We start from the raw sequence: 17,440 nt of genomic DNA on the forward strand, positions 1-17,440 counted from the left end.
TGGGTTCTGAATTTACACTCAGACATCAAACCTATTAAGAACCTCTGAAACAAACCAGCTCACTGAGTTCCTATGTGTTGTTCCCCCACTGTTAAATAAACACTAAATGCTTAAAGCACAAACTTTCAGTGTAGAAAATATGATGTACTTTTGCTCTTTTCCCTCAAAAAAACCCCGTTACATGCAGCAATCCATCCAAGCAGCATAAATGCAAGACAAAGTCAAAGTACCGAGTTGTGATCATGGTGGCGGCGTCTCCTTTGGAGGCTTTACACTAAATGAAGAGAGAATGGCTGATTTGATTTGCAGCTACATGAGCTAACGCTGCCTGAATTCATTGCAGATGTGAGCTTTGTTTTCTGACCTGCCTCCTTCCAGACTCCAGCTGGAAATCTGAGCTACTGTTGGAGTCACTTCCAGTTCGTGCTGACAGCGGTTTGGAGGCTGCACTCCTTCCTGTCTTCTCACTGTGGGACTGTGCAGAGCTAACACAGAGCACACTGAGCTCACAGTTGCTGGGGTTCATATTTAGCCTCTGGGCTCTCACTTCAGAGCTCACTTATACCTCTGCAAAAGTAATAACACTTTAAATGAAAACTTTAAATGAAACTTTATTTGGCTTTATTTTCTTGCGAAAAATATAAAAAAATGCAAGCTCAAAGAATCACATGTACAGTACTCAATTTACACACATGTAGAGAAAAAGAAAGAACACAACACTTTTTCCCCACCAGTGAAAAAAATCCAGAGCAACAAAACAAAGAATCAGAAATGTTTCACTGCACACAGGACACTGTCGGTGTTATGGCTTCGTGCAGCTTTTCTAAACCATTAATGACAGTTATTGCCTGAGGACAACCTGTACCTGGATATTTCTTCCAACTTCAGCTCTGTGGAACAAAAAAAACAAAAACAAACCAAAAGCAGATAACAGAAAACACATCACTACTTTGTTAATGTTGCAAGTCATCGGGGCAATGTAGCGCTCTCAGCAACAAAGTGTATCTTTTTCACAATGATGTACACAGTGAGCAATATTCACAACACTGGGCCAAAAAAAGGAGCGCGCCAATATTTTTGCATGTTTTCCCTCATCAGGCAGCCGGATTGCATTTGTACAGAGTGTTTAAGGTTAGCCACAGTTTCTGCCTCATGTACTATAATTACATGGGAGTAACAGAGTTGAGCACTTACTGAAATATAAATCGTGGAAGGTGTTTCAAAAAGCTCTGAAGATAGTTTTTAAGAAACGAATCAACGTGTTGCTGTGTACAGAAGAATGGAGGCATAAATTCTTGTTTACATTGTACAAATGAGTCGAGGAGAAGCAGCTCATCATTTCTGGATATTGTTTTTTAAACACTGTGAGAAGAGTCTTCCAAATATGTTCAGAAAATCAGTAATGTTTAGTTTTCAGACTTCTGGGTTTGCTGAAGATTGTTCAAGCCGCTCTCCTCCCAAAAAAAAGAAAAGTGCTCGATTCTTTGTTATAAAATGACAAACTGTAGACTGATATTTCAAGGTTTGAAAAAAAAAGCACTGAAGCACTTGCTTTAGTTTGGCAGTCCATAACAGAAATCTTAATGTCTGTAATTTATTTTTGTTGAAGGTTCGTGATAGTTTAATGGTCATGCCAAGCCAAGATTGTTTTAATCAGTCTGGCACAATGCTGTTCCTTTGACCAGAAAACTAAATGTTCAAATCTCAGGTCTTTGCATATAATTTCTCAAAGTCTACAAAAACAAAAAGTGTGACTGCCTGCGGGAGGAAAAAAGCGCAAAGCCTGCAGCAGACTGGAAAACAGTATCTGCAGCATGAGTGTTGTCTGGACTCAAACATGCAAAAACACTGGGACACCTTTTCAGGCAACTAGCTCTCAGTGGAAACACAAAGCAAACAGCAAACAAACAAATTCAGTGTATGATGCATTCTCAAAAACATAGGCACAGCAGATCTCTAACCTTTGACCTTTTCACCTTCAGTAATAGTTCAAGGCCACCACTAGCAAGTCTGTACAAACATGTATTTACAAACAGTACACGGGCTTGACAGCAGTTTCCAAAGAAGCTACCAGTGTGTCGCATCGTGTTGGGATTAGTGTTGGGATTAACCTGCTGACGATCATCGATTTGGGCTGAAATTACTCGTCTTTTTCTTAAATTCAAACACACTGACAAACCTCTCAGTATGACTGTATCATTTGGTCTCTGACAACACGTCCTGCCTTAAACATCACCTGGAACCATGAACACGGATCAACATGCACAAGACCCAGACGCTGCCATGAAATGAAAATCTGAGTGCCAAATTCCTTAAATAACAAAATATATATAATATATACACTTTGATAAAAACAAAAAAATAAAATAACATGATGCACGTAAGACGCCATCATACACACTGAACAACAGCCAAGAGCTGAACACAGTTTCAGGAAGTAGTACAGGAACTAATGAATGGAAGAAAACATTCACTCAAAAGAAAATACAGATCTCTATGTACATACCTGTGTGTGTTAACGTGTGTGCGTGTGTGAGTGTAATGTGCGTGTATGGTTGCGGTTCTGTGTCGATCGTCTGAATACTGCTGTGAACAAAGCACGGTGGGTCGAACGTCCAGACTGTGAGGTGGTGTTACTCTGCAGGTATCAGGTCAGTGGGAGCGTCTCCTGCCTCTGCTGTTCCAACACACACCCACTGCCAGCTTCATTTATCCTGCTGTCTGCTGCACATCTTCACAGGGGCTTCACCGGAGACAAAGAGGAAAGCGTCAGCTTCTCAGATACTCCTCTCAGTCCAGTGATCACACTGAATAAATCCTGTTTCCAGCTGCATGCACTACATGACTGTTATTCTATCTTTTATCACACATTCAGTGCAGCCCTGAATGTTACCCAGAATGTGACGGCACAAATGTCTAACTTGGATCAAACATTTAACTTTAACTGAACAGCTACCAAACATGTGAAACTAACCACAATATAGACAATTTTCAGCTTTCACAGCCTTGGCAGTTGAGCTAAATCTTCACAGAATAAAGGCATTTGATGGCAGTTTTAAAAATGCTGTCACTACAAAAATTGTTGGTGTTTGATGAAATGAAAACTGCAGTCATGGTTCACACAAAATTACTGGCTATACATAGAAGTTGAGCGTAAATTGTGACTATTCATCCACAACAATAGTTACCTGGTCATTAGGGCCCTTTTTGTCTCCGTTGACAGCCTTTAGGAGGACGGCTTCCTCATTCTTTGTGTTGGTCTTCATCTCCACAACAATCTCATCTTTGGTGGTCTTCTCTTTGGTGCTGACGACAGAAAGAAATGTTGGGACATGTATGACATGGTTAAAGGCCCAGGCATCAGTGCTGGGGCTTGGTATGATGGCAAATTCCAATTTAGACACTTTATCTCTGGTTTCATAGACTCAGTAATTCCGTTTTTCCTTCTTTTATAGACCATACTAATCTTACACACGACTCAAAGTAACTTAGACTACAAATCAACTCAAATAGTCCTTTATTTTTTACACTTGAAGCACTTCACTTTACAGCCAATTCAGAATCGCTGATTAACCTCGCATGCATGTGTTTTAGAGAGCCAAAATCACAGTGTTACTTAATCATTTGGAAGAAAAACTGGATGGATGGCTAGATAAATGGCGAGAGTGTAAACCCAAAAATATATAATAAAAAATATATAGTGTACACATCTTAGGCCCAGATTTACTAACACGTTGCAACAGTGCAAACTGGGTGCAGGCGAAAAAATATTGTTGGCAGCGTAGTGGCACGATTGCGTGACCGTGACCCTGTTGCAAATGTATCTCTGTCAGTTCCCTTTTCAAGATGCAAAATATAGGGAGAAAAATATTTAAATAAAGTGCACAAACTGATTTACAAACATCTACGATGTGCAATTTACTCCTAATTGAGTTGATATTAAACACAGAAAAAGCATGTTTTGTGCTTTATATTGATAAAGAAACAAACTGACTGCGCCTGGGTGTTAGAAAGCAGCACAACCTTTATAAATCACCCAGAAAACTAGCCACACCTGTCAACGCTCTTTAGGGCCTATTTAGTAAATCTGGCCCTTACAGAGTAGCTGGAGGCTTCAGACTGCTCTAGATAGCCTGTTTCAGCCTGTTTTTTCAACCCTTTTATCTCTATGATGCAGACGTTGCTAATATACTAATATCAGGGACATGTGATGCCCGTGAGCACAGAAGCTCCACCTTACATTTTGTTTGCCATGGGCAGCAAGTTAGAAAGTTTAAGTGTAAGAATGAGCACAATCGGTCACCTTTAAGCAGAATGAGTAGAGACAATACTTACATCTCCTGCTTGCCAGAGCGTCCACAGGGGATTTTTCCCTTCTTGTGCAGGAAGTAGATTACACTGCCAAGGAAGGCCAGCAGCAGCAGACACACTATGATCACTACAATGATCACCCCACTGCCCTCTGCGTCACAAAAACACAGACAGAGGACACACCGATCATCGGTTAATCTAAAATGTAAATCACAAAGCTGCAAATTTGGGAGAAGTGACATTTACCAGCAATGATCCTGAAATCAGGTTAACCTAGTTAACTTTATCAATAACGTTTCTGTTTACTGGTTCAACCTGCACATAACAATCCCACTTCACTGAAGATACATGGTTTACTTTAAATCACTCAGTGCTTTCATGCCTGTTTCATAACATCACTGCAGTCGCCGGAGGAGCTTGTTCAGCTTAGACTTTAACAACATGAATATGAAACAGAAAGACGGTGTCACATGTGTGGTGTTGTGAATTTTAAAGCTCTACCAGGGACTTAAAGTGTAAACATTATTGCAATGGCAGCGTTTTCTACTATTCTTCTCTTTAACTTATCTCTTGTAAAACCCTGTAACTATAAGGAAGTATAATGGGGTGTATTTACATACTGCATTACTTGCTGCTCTGCTACAAAATAGTTTATTTAACAAAGTTCTTCTCGCTTTACGCGTAAGAAATAATTAACTGACTGTGAAATTATGTCTATTATATTGTCTCTATCATTTAACTGGCAGTGGACGCTGCAGTGCAGCAGGACTGTATGAAAAATCCTTTATTCATTCATTTATAATCATCATTTATTTTGCTCAGCATCTGTGACCCGTAGCCCTAATAATTGACTTCATTTGAATTGCATTATCCATCCAGAATGTAGAGGAGCTGTATTATCACGTCATAGTCTGCTGGAACAGCATTTGTAAGAAGTAATAGACTGGTGGGAAATAATACGAATATTTTAAAGGAAAAACAAATTCTCCCAGGGTAATATTGTATTTTGACTCAATATGTCATTTCAAGTCCGAAATAGCATTCCTTGATGGCTATTTCTTACATCATAAGACTTGCCTGGTTGCATGCCATCATCAAAAAATGTCTTATACACCTCCTGTAGAGGTAACTATCACAAATGTTGTTTTAAGTACTTTGGGGGGTGTTTATATGCTGGTCTGTCTGTGACCAATCCTGTCAATGGACTAGTGATGCAGTGATAAAACTTTACCGGTTTAGTAGCTGAAATAAAAGTGAAGGCAGGCATAGTCCAATCAGTGGGCACTGAAGGCATCAGAAATAGAGGCACCATGCCATCACTGGCATCCCATAGCCCTGTTACTCATTAATTTTAGTGTATTTGTAACTCACAATAGCAACAATCGTTATCTGATGCATAAATATGTAGTACAAAAGCTTACATCCTTTCATTTTAATCAAAAGTCTTTAAAAAACCTTTTGCTACATGTCATACAGCCACTGGTATATCTGTGTAGTCTCTCTGTGTCAGTTCATTGTATTATCCGGGTCTTCTATGACTACAAAACTAGCAACAAGGCCAGGTGGTTATAAACTGATCTGCATTTTCTGTTCTTTTAATAAAATAAAAAACAATTAAACGCTTCCACAGTCATGCGTTCCCAAATCTAACGCCAAATTTCTCAGTTTAGATCTCAAATAAATTTTGTAGTTTGTATAAATTCCCTCGACTGCACTGCTCTAAGCCTTCTGAATATATACTCTATGCAATAAAGATGACAGCTCTTTGTGTCACGTTTATCTCCAAACAACAACAACAACAACAACATCTACGACAATGTAAAAACTACAAATTTAACCAAGTGGCTTAATAGCCTCTTTAATAGAATTCTTAACCTTTGCATAGGTGCGTGGGATGAGAGGCTATATAACCTTTGGCACTGAAACATAATTTTACACAAACAATGTGAATGAGACACTCAGCGTGCAAAGACATGGACAGAGAGGTGACATGGGCAGAAGGATTAGAATAAAGTGATACTATTATCTTTCTATTCTGCTTTCCTAGAGAAAGATGCACCCAAAGACATCCAATGTAAGGGACAACTACTATGACGTTAGTTTTGAGGGGTTCTTCAGGTGTTTTTATACCTGTGGACACACTTCACAGTCAGAATTCACATTGCATCTTTTTTGCATTTCATCCACTGAAATATCCACGAGTGTCGTGATTCCATATAAAAATTGAGAAGCACACCAAACATGGTGCATAGTGTTAATTCACTGTAAAAATACACATAACTGCAGTATTTTGAGTCCAGCCAATCTCCCTGTGAGATAACTACAGCTCCCGATAACGCAGTAAATAAACGGGAAAGTAAACAAGAATTTACTTCTTATGAGCACTCTACCCTAAATGGAGCACACACTGGGTTTTTTACTGTTGTTTTGGTTCCTTTGTATGGCCCATAGGGCTGATGAAGATTTAACAGTGACTGCTCAGATAACGTCAGAAAATTACTTTAATGCCCCTCGCCACAAATAAGTGCAAATTTTCCAGGTATGTAAAAATCTGCTGTAAAACAAGAGGGGTGTCTGGAAAAGTCAGTAAAAGTGAGACTGTGTCTGTTTTTAGTGTTTAATAAGTTATTTTATTTGTTTTAAAAATTCTGGTATAAATAAATAGTATTTGAACCATGGCAGAGTGTTTGGTCTAAGTACCATTCTAGCTTCTGCTGTGCTTGAATTTGCTGGTGTTACGATTTTTTAGTCTATATCAAACAGAATATTTAATGTGCCCACAGGCCATCCCAAAGATCTGCCAGCGAACCAAAGACAGGACTCGTATAGAGTCCCTGAAAAGGATTGATAAATAATGTATGGACTCATCCAACCCTTCACTGTCACACACAAAACTTAAGTCAAAAGCGTGAAAACTGAGACACAAGTTGATAGAAACTGAACGAATGAAAAATAGGCGTCTTTAACAAGAAGAGACTGAAGGGCAATAATCTTACCAGGAGTGAAGGGAGCAGTTGTGGTGACCCTGGGAACTGTGAACAAGTAGAACAAAACTTAGAGCGGGTAGCTGTTCATGTCTACCAACAGCCGCAGAACACACACAGACACTCAGATTTAACTGGATTCTTTTAATTTATTATAAAGAATCTACTTGCACTGTGTAACACAAGTTTCTGAAGCATGCAAACGGCTTTTCAAAGAATCAATAATGAGTGACTCAAAGATGTTCAAAAAGCTACTTTTGCATGCTCCCTTATTCACAAGGGGTCGCCACAGCGGGTAGCTCCACATATTTGATTTAGCAGACTTTTACGCCAGATGCCCTTCTCGACACAAACCCCGAGGGATTTGTGTCTCCTTGGAACGGAGCAGGGATTTTTCGCTTGTTAGATATTTGATCATTTAAACAAAGATCAGTTTATTAGCTGGAACAAGGGAAAGTTTCAGATATTGTTTAAAACACAGCTAACAATTATTGAGTTCAGTTTGGTAGCTGCAGGCTTCTTTTGTTTTACTCAACTGAATGTGCTTTTTTTTTTTCTTTTAATTCGATCTAAATCTGAGGTTTAATGCAGCAGCCTTCAAGCAATCACAAGACTTAAAGAGATGTTAAAAAAAGAAGAAAGAAATACTTTGGTTTTTCAAAGATATGTTTGAAAATATCCATGATATCCAAGAATCCATGAGAACCTTTTTATCAGTAATCATAGGGAGACGTGTAATTTTCTGAGAGGCCAAAATAGATAAGAATCACTGCATTTATGTGATAAATTAAGGTGTGATGTATTTTCTGTGGTCTAAACCACTTAACAATCATTACCAATGGCATTCATTCAAATTAAGTCTGATACGAGGTGTCATCATAAAGCCTTTGTGTGACATCCGTGTCACAAATGTCATGTAACATCCGCAAGTACCTTAAGGGGACACATTTTACTATCACAGAGACCGTCGAGGTGGACCGGACAATAAAACAAAAGAAAGCTTTATTCTGTCAAGGAATAGAGCTGCATCTATATTTCTTACAGAAGGAGACACAGACAGAGACTTTAGATGCTACTGTAAAATTTTAAACTCTTTTGCTATCTGTGCATAGAAGTCTGACTTTGTTTATCCCTAATCTAGAACTAACCTGCTCTGGAGCAGATTAGTACATGCTTTCAGTCAGGAGCATGACCAGGAGCATGCTCAGCACATTCATTTGCAATATGAATTAATTGCTAAGGGTAAGATTATAAAAACCAAACTTCACGAGGCATCTCATGGAGGAAACCACGTGAACAAGTGGTGCGCACCACTCTAAGCCATTTTCAGTCATCACTCACCCTACTTGAGTCCCTGTAACTTTGTCCTTCAAACTTAACTTCCAGAGAGAGATTTTAAAGAGGGAAGGAAGGGATTTGGGAAGCTCTGCCCAAGGAATGACTTTAAAGGTGAGATTGGTCAAATTTAAAGCAGGTGTGTTTTTTGATTTTTTTATGGATGGAGGAGTTAATAGCTTCACCTCATGAATGCATTCTGGCCTAACGGGTCTTCTGAGAAAAAAAAAAAACAGAAGACACGTTAGGCCCGGGCTTCTTGAGCTGAGGAGGAGGGGAAGTTCACCAAACCCTGAATGATTTGGGGGCTGCAATAAGTTCATCAAATAAGAAAGACCCACGCTGAGTTACAATTATAGTGCATGAGAAGTAGTGATGTTTGGTTAAAATGTGACAATCAATTTTTTGGTGTGTCCTCAAAGTGCATACCCTGAAAAATGCATTTAATCTATTTAATACTGAAAAGTCATCTGCTTGTTTTATATCATCTCACGGTACCCTGAGACTCTTCTTTGCAGACATGTATACACACAAACATCACCACATATATTTGTACCACATTTTCTCTATATTGCTTATTTTGTTGTTTTTTTATTAATAATATTCATGTTGAAAGTCCAACATGTTTTTGAAAGTCGTGTATTTTCAATGAGCAAATGCGAAGGAAATCAGACACTAACGTTGTGCACTGGGACGTTACTAATGATTAAGAAAAAGTATGAAGAAGATGTTTGAGGGTTTTCTCCACATGTGAATTCACAAAGCATAATCAACACACCAGCAGTGCCTCTACAAAATGTTTCATTTCTCCAACTGCACGGATAAAAGGAATCAGCATTATGAATACTGAGCAAATGACTTCTGATTAGATTTAGGAAAATAAATGTTTTCTGGAAAAAACATGTTTCCAATCTTTCCTTTTGCACAGTTATTACAGAGCAGGCAGCTAGTAAATGGAAAATGTATTTGAAGATTTAATGTTAGAACCAGGGCGAGCTAATGATGTTCATTCATTTAGACTTGAAAAGCAAAATAAGTTTTAAGTTTCAGCACTGATGCTGCCTGGAAGAGATCAGAAAATTCTGTCCTCTTCATAGCTGTACTTTTTAACTCCCTTAATTAGCCAGGAGCCAAATATTGTGCAAGAGTTGTGGCACTGTGTGTAACAGTCCTGTCAAATGGGAATGCAAGCTGGAATCAAACGAGCTAAAAGATGAAAGAAAACTTGTAAAACTCTTTAGCACCGAGAGTTTTCAAACTAGCATGTTGAAGCAAAGGTTAGCATTGGGAAAACATATATGTAAATGAAGTCATAGTGTTATAGTGTAAGTGAGAGAGATGCTCTTACTGGCTTTGATTTTGAAAATCTTGACACCAGAGCCCCTGTCACTGGAAACGTTGCACTCAGCGGTGATGTCCGAGGTGACTTTGACCGATACCACGCTGTGAGTCATGTGCTTATGTGTTTTTTTATCCACTTCATGCCAGCTCTGTGGAGACACACAAACACACTAACTAAAGCTGGACTAAAGCTGTTTGAGAATACTGTAATAAATGCTAGCATCATGGTGACACGTAAACAATCACAACAAATCGAGCTAGCTTCGACTGAACATGAACATAGTGGGATGAATGTCATCTCCCACTGTGAAGTAAATTTGCGCTGTGAGGCAGACTAAGTACCTGGCTGCCAGTGATGTTCCAGGAGATGCTTGGCAGTGGATTGCCCACAGCCTCACAGCTCAGGTTCACCACCCTGCCTTCCACTTCGTCTAGCTGGACTTCCTCCTCCGAACCCACCAGTTCAGGACCACCTAGAAGCACACATGAAGAAATGAAGATCATTACATGTCAGTGACAACACTGTTTTCTTATCTATTATTGTTTCGTTTACCATTGATACAAGCCTCTGTTTTTGTTACTGTACCTGTTTTCAGTATAAACGCATTACAGTGGTCCCTCGTTTATCGCGGTAGTTACATTCTAAAAATAATCCGGGATAGGTGAAATCCGCGAATTAGCCAACTTTATTTTTTACAATTATTATAGATGTTTTAAGGCTGTAAAAACCCTCACTACACATTTTATACACTTTTCTCAGACAGACGTGAACATTTTCACACTTGGGGAGAAAACTTATAAACACACAGTACAGCACTTCAGAGTCAGACTGATATCGATCAAAGATTTATGTAAATTTGACAAGCTGAATGCATTCTGTACTGGACAGGAGACACGGCGCGAGATTGATTGACAATGGTCTACAGCCAATCAGGACACAGAAAACAATGCGCTGTAAAAAAACAACAACCAAAAAACATGCAAAATTGCACCAAAAAAAATCTGCGAAACAGCGAGGCTGCGAAAGGTGAACCGCGTTATAGCAAGGGACCACTGTATAACATTAACTTGGTGCTTATCAGTGTTAATTTCTTTGACCAATAATTTTCCTCATCAATTTCGTAAAAAAGGACCTTTTTTCCACTCCTTCCATAGGACTGAAAGTTGTATAAAAGTATACATGATAACAGCTTTTGTAGTAAGTTTATGCACTAATACTTCTCATTTTGGGTCTTCTTGAATAAATAAATAAAGTCTCTTTTGTAAATTGGTGATGCCATGTTTCAAAGTTGAGGATTCTGATACTTCACATTAAAAGTCCTGTGGTGACTTTCAAGTGTCCAGTTTTTCTCTTTTCTTGGAGGTCAAACTCTCACAGCCTTAATGAAGTCTTTCTATTTTAAGTTCTAAGAATAATCCACGAATCCCATCACTTGGCTGACATTTACTGTAATTAATTTTCAAGGCAAACCAGCTTGAGGGATGTAAAAACAGAGGGAGCAATTCATGACCAATAAAGAGAGTGCAACAAAAACATGTCCACATATCTAATGTTGTTTTCACAATTCATTTTTTCCCTCCAGGTCAGATAGGTCCTCCTCTCAATAACTTCTCTCAGTGGCACATTATCACCTGAGAAACTAAAGGGCTTTGCTGTTATTGCCCCCAGACTCTAGAGTAGTCTGCCAGCCCATGTAACAACCTGTGCAATCAATGATGCTTGTACGTCAGCTCTAAAACCTCAAAACTGCTTATTTTAGTCAAACGTTTGTTGCTCTTCAATTTCAACAGTTTTTTCACTACTATTAGAGGGTTTTTTTTAACCCTATGTCTAAATTTTATTTCGCCATGTTTATTATATTTTATTGCTGCTATTGTTCTTGTATTATTGTAAGGTGACCTTGAGGGTCTTAAAGGCGCCTATAAATAAAATGTATTATTATTATTATTATTATTATTATATTATTATGTATATATTTATTTTTATTTTTGACTCATTCTGAAATTTTTCTTTTTTTGGAGATCTAGAAAACACTTGGGGTCAACTAATAGTTTTAAAATGCATTATATGAATAAAATTGACATGACTTGATATGTGAACTCTGAAGAATGCAAATCAAGTCTGAAGTTGTCCAAAGCGCTCTTTTCTCAAATCCAACAGATGCAGGACACAGAAATCTTGATGCATTCTCACCGCTGAAAATACTTTTCAGCGCAGGGTGGTGTCTGACTAGAGCATGCCAAAGGCAGAACACATGACTGCTGTGAATTCTCCACATAATTATCTGCTCTACTCAAACAAATGGGGAAAATTCTTTAATGTGTTGTCTGAGTGATTTGCACATTTGCAATCTCGAATGGAGCTCCTCGGGGTCTCTCTCGAGTATTTTACAAATGGTGTGTAAAAGCACACTGGTGTGCTGTGAAGTCCACATATGCCTCGATTCTCAGGCACGGAGATAACAGTCCTGTTTTAGAAACCAAAAACATCCACATTACGAGGTTGCAGGGATGGTGAAGTTGAAGTTGCACATTTGTCACCCAAGAGGTCACACTTTGTAAAGTGAATAGTTTACTAATTAAGTGTGATTTTCACTTGCTTTAGTTCTGCTTTCAACTACGGGGTGACTGACTAACAGTTGCCAGTTACCAACAGTAATCATCCATTATTACTGCAATATATAACTGCACAAAATATTAAGAAACAATTGCTAAATAACTACAGTAGCAGTTTGTACACTCTTTTCAAAAACCTTAAAACTGAACCTTTGAGTCAATTCATGCAGTTGCAGGATAGTGGAAATTATGAGTGTGACACAGTCAAGGCCCATGAATAGCAGCAAGTTGGTTAAATGGGGGGAAATTATAACTTTTTTGAGTGGAGCAAACCACCATCTAAAGAAAAGAAGAAAAAAAGCACAGGAAGTCTTGCATAAGACTGTCTTGTGACTTCAGCTGGATATCAACAGCCATCAGTTCGAGCACTTCATCTGTCAGTAGACGTTCTCTAACACTAACATGGTGCCAACCAAGTGTGAAAGACGCCCTCAACCAAACATCTCTTCTCAGAGAAACTAAGTTACTTTGATTTATCTTTATTACAATTTTCCAACCTCACCTAATTTCCACTCTAATATTATTTATTTTCCATTGGTTTGTCGTTATTATTTATTTATTTCCGTCTTTTTAGTCACGTTTCATCATTTTCTTGGCTCTCCACTGGGACCCAATCTGTGGACCGCACTAAACCATCCAACCAGTAGCAGCGACAGGCAGTGTGTACAAAGATTTCACACAAACTCTTATCTTGAAGACCTAATAGTACGATATCACCCCAATAAAGCACTTTGCTCTTGGACTGCAGGGTTACTTGTGGTCACCAGGATATTTAAAAGTAGAATGGGAGGCAGAGCCTTCAGCTCTCAGGCCTTTCTGTGGAACCAGCTTCCAGTTTGAAATCAGGAGACAGACACCCTCTCTACTTTTAAGATCAGGCTTCAAACTTTCCTTTTTAATAAAGCTTATAGTTAAGGCTGGATCAGGTGACACTGAACCCACCCTTAGTTAAGCTGCAATAGCCTTAAGCTTCTGGGAATTTCCCATGATGGACAAATGTTTCTTCTTCACTCACCTCTTTTCATTCTGTGCCTTTATACACTACTCTGTATTAGTTATTATTAATCTCTGGCCCTTTTCCACAGTGTGACTTTTGTCTTGTCTCCCCCAACTCACCATCAACCAGGCAGAGGTTAGCCCCTCCGTGAGCCTGGTTATACCAAATATTAAAAAGGTTTTTCCTTCCCAATGTCATCAATGTCACTGCCAAGGTTGTCTAATTGTTGTTGTTTTCTCTGTATTATCTCAACAAAAAGGAAAAGGTCATTATGTCAGTTTTTATTGTGTCTGGTCTGAGTGAGGTTATCTGTTTTGAGTCTAATTAAGGTGTTTTTTCTTTATGTGACAAGTTGAAAATCGAAAAAAGATTTCCTTTAAGACCAGATTTGTCCTTAATGCACAAACCTGTTATGTGCAAGTAAAAGTGATGGGAAGTTGTTCAAGCGGTGCAGGGGATTACTAACCTTGGACGATGATTTTAACAAAACCGTTGGTTTTCAGGTTAGGCAGGGAGGGGACCGTCACCTCACATTTATACACCCCACTTCTTTCATAGGTGGCATTCTGCAGGTGGAACGTGTTCCCTCGACCCACCTCCTTCCCATCCTATACATATCCACAGAAAAGATGCACAAACATACAAAAGGCTATGATAGCTGGTCAATCCACTGTGGCTACTACAGAAACATCATTTCATCTATTAAATAGACTGGAAGAGTCGCAGAAATCTATCTTCCCTTCAAGGAGAACTAGAACATCAGTGACATTTACTTACTTCTGTTTCTTTCTTTTTTACTCTGATCGAAGGAAGCAGCTGTAAACTCAGTGTTGTGTTTTAAAGGTTCATACCTTGTACCAGATAGTAGATGTTGAGCGGGAGGACAGAGCATTGCAGGTTGCAGTCAGATCTTCTCCTTTGTGCATTAACTCTTCATCTTTTGGTACCACAACAGCTGTATCCAAATCTGGACACAAGAAAAAGAGACAAAACAAGATATGTGAAAACACAGTTTAAAACAGGCTGTAATTAACAGAGTAAAAGAATCTGTGAATTAAACTTGGTTTTGAACCAAAAAATATGCAAGCCAAGCTTGCCAATTAACAGAAACGCAAAATTCAGAAGTCTGCAAAGACAGGGAGGGATTACGTCCATTGAGCTGTTGGGCAGCTTTGAAGGTTTAATACTAACAGCAGCTTAACATCCCCCCAAAAAACCCCAAAACAGCAATGAAGAAACCATGTAGAACAAAATACACAGAATTAAAATTAAAAGCCTTTTTTCTAGCAGAAGCAGAAAGATTTACTTTGGGGTAAATACAGGATATGTCGAGTTTAAATCAACATCAGAGCTTCTTACTATAATATAAGAAAAAAATATTTAAAATTAGAGAAAGAAAGTCTCCACGTTTAGAGGGAAACCTGAGAATTATTAGTAAACTTTCATTTGTACAAAGCTGTTTCCTCTCATATGTAAGTATGTATGCCATTCATATCAAGTTGCTCCTTACAATGCACTTTGAGCTCCACTTCTCCTTTGACTTCCATGATGCCGTCGCCTTTCAGAGGGTGACATTGGTAGGTGCCGCTATCTTTCCGTGACACTGATGACAGGATCAATACATCCCTACTGCTCTCGAAATTCACATCAGGCTCCTGCAACAAATACTTTCATTTTAATTTTTATCTAAGTACATTTTACTTTGGTGTAAAAGCAATAACAGGCAATAACAGTTTGCCTTTGACTTCACTGTAACATATTTGGGCTTGATTAAAAAAAAAGATAAATACCTAATTGAAAATATTATTGGCAGGAAGCAAAAAAGCAGTAATTGACTTTTATCTATCAAAAACAGAATCTGTGGTTGGCAAAGAGTTTCCTCAGTCCTCTAGTGCATCAAGTAATCTTTTGTGTCCTCTTAGAGAACAACCAAAGACAGACTCAAAATTAGTAACTTTAAACATAAATGTGGCAAATATTTGATGAATTAAAAGCAGATCCTTTCTTGTAACCTGCTATCTTAGACTGACAGTCACTTACAACAAAGAGTTTGATTTTTTGTCCAACTTTACCAAAATCTTCTGAAGGGACAACAACAAAGTCACCCACCATTTTTGTGTGAGTCCATTAACAATAAGCACATATGGCCAGACAATTACCAAGTGTACGTACGAGAAAGCAAAACTAAAAGGCACATAATGTCTGTTGCATTATTCATTACAGTGCAAAAACTTACTGTATACAGCTATGATACAACTGTTAATATATCATGAAAGGTCTTATGGACATTAAAAAGTGATTGGGTGAGTTATTAAAACTTTCCAAGATCTGTTTATTTGAAATTCCAGAAATTGGCTAAAGTCAAGAGAACAAATTTTTGTTTCACCTTCTTAAATACTAGTATGATCAGGACGGTGCAGTAAGGATCTTGTAACAAAAGAGTGGTCTATTTTTCATTCATTTTACAGTTCTGTTTATTATTCAATGGACCTTCCACACTTCAAACGGCTTGACTGACATCATGTTTTTACCATCTTGTCTGAGTTTTTAGCTGTTACTGTGTGAATAAATCATGTAACCTCGATGATGGCTTAACAAAATGGAGAACTTTTCTTTATTTTCTCAGAAAGAAATCTTTTCCAATTACTCTTATGTGCCTAAGTCAACAACCGCGAATAAAAAGCCCTGACAGCCAAGTTAAGAAAAGTTGACAAAAGTGGACAATACAAAAACTCAGCTCACTGCCACTTCAACTTTTCTTAATTCGGCTGAGCTGAGGTTTTGCATTGTCTATACGTACAATGAGTGCGTGTCTGACATGGGAATGAGTCCTACCCATGAGCCCTGTCATTGTGGCCTCTGGTCTCAGACCCCAGCCTGGACCTGCAGGGTCAGAGCTGACAGAGTCTTCATAGACCTTGCACACTCATGTCTACATGGGTCCCTGTGAGCTATGCATATCAAAAACATTCCCTACATGTCTCTTGTGTGTCACCCATTCTCACTCTGGGACTTGTAGGGTGAGAAAAGACCGTCCATTCTTACTTCTACTTTGTTGAAAATGAAGTGCGGTGGGGGGTTGCCATCACCCTGGCAACGCAGCTCCACAGTATCCCCCTCTTTGACCAAGCCCTGGGGCGACTCCTTCCAAAGCTCCACCATGGTGGTGGGGTCTGTACGCACACACAAAATCAAATTAAGCAGGCTTATTCAGCGAGCTGTTAAAGTCACTTTACAACGCCATTTCCATATTGCTGACAGCACAGACTGCATTCGGCTCTGCCTGCCAATAAAGGAAAGAGGAGATAATGAGGCTGTTAAAATTCTTATAGGTGACGGAAAATGAAATGATATTTGTTTTGATATTTATTTTTAGTGAAACAAGGTCATTTTATGAGTTGAGGACATTTTTAAAAAGTTGGGGCCCAAAGAATAAACTACTGTACTACTACTGTAAACACCATCTTAGGATGAGTTGCTGGTATGAACAGATGCTGTGAAAGACGAGTGACTTATTTTGGGATTTGTGTCATATTGTCTCTGTTTTGATGGCTTTTGTTTTTCATTCTTACAGAATAAACTAAACCAGCATGGTTAATAATGGTGAGCAATAATAGCTGTAGCTTCAAACACACCTTTTTGGACATTTCGATACAACAAGCATAAACGTTAACAAGTAATCACCGCCGCTCCTTTGATGTGTGTCTTATGAATATTCCACCGACTGTGAGCAAGTTCAAACGAATTAGCATCTATTACAGCAAAATGAAACACAAGCAGCTTCCTTTGAGGATGAAGCCAGTTACCCAAATACAAAACAAAGGAAAAGGATTTCATATATATCCAAGGTGTTAAT

The 17,440-nt window shown here is 38.6% G+C and overlaps 1 protein-coding gene across 2 annotated transcripts in view; it reads right to left on the reverse strand.

Moving 5' to 3' along the window:
• Positions 1-625: 625 nt before the first annotated feature.
• The window catches only part of mcama (melanoma cell adhesion molecule a), a 50,184-nt gene continuing 33,369 nt past the window's right edge, over positions 626-17,440 (reverse strand). Inside the window, exons 7-16 of one of the 2 annotated variants that reach the window (XM_063486177.1) lie at positions 16,630-16,757; positions 15,095-15,239; positions 14,436-14,551; positions 14,051-14,192; positions 10,314-10,444; positions 9,979-10,120; positions 7,308-7,343; positions 4,336-4,462; positions 3,189-3,306; positions 626-2,743 (exon numbers count right to left, since the gene is read on the reverse strand). In XM_063486177.1, the coding sequence (XP_063342247.1) occupies positions 2,735-2,743; positions 3,189-3,306; positions 4,336-4,462; positions 7,308-7,343; positions 9,979-10,120; positions 10,314-10,444; positions 14,051-14,192; positions 14,436-14,551; positions 15,095-15,239; positions 16,630-16,757 (1,094 nt within the window). In that variant the 3' untranslated portion in view covers positions 626-2,734. The remainder of the gene's footprint in view (positions 2,744-3,188; positions 3,307-4,335; positions 4,463-7,307; positions 7,344-9,978; positions 10,121-10,313; positions 10,445-14,050; positions 14,193-14,435; positions 14,552-15,094; positions 15,240-16,629; positions 16,758-17,440) is intronic. The other variant, XM_063486178.1, reaches the window with a different exon arrangement.

The sequence above is a fragment of the Pelmatolapia mariae genome, linkage group LG10_11 (genome assembly GCF_036321145.2).
Source record: "Pelmatolapia mariae isolate MD_Pm_ZW linkage group LG10_11, Pm_UMD_F_2, whole genome shotgun sequence".
Classification (NCBI taxonomy): domain Eukaryota; kingdom Metazoa; phylum Chordata; class Actinopteri; order Cichliformes; family Cichlidae; genus Pelmatolapia; species Pelmatolapia mariae.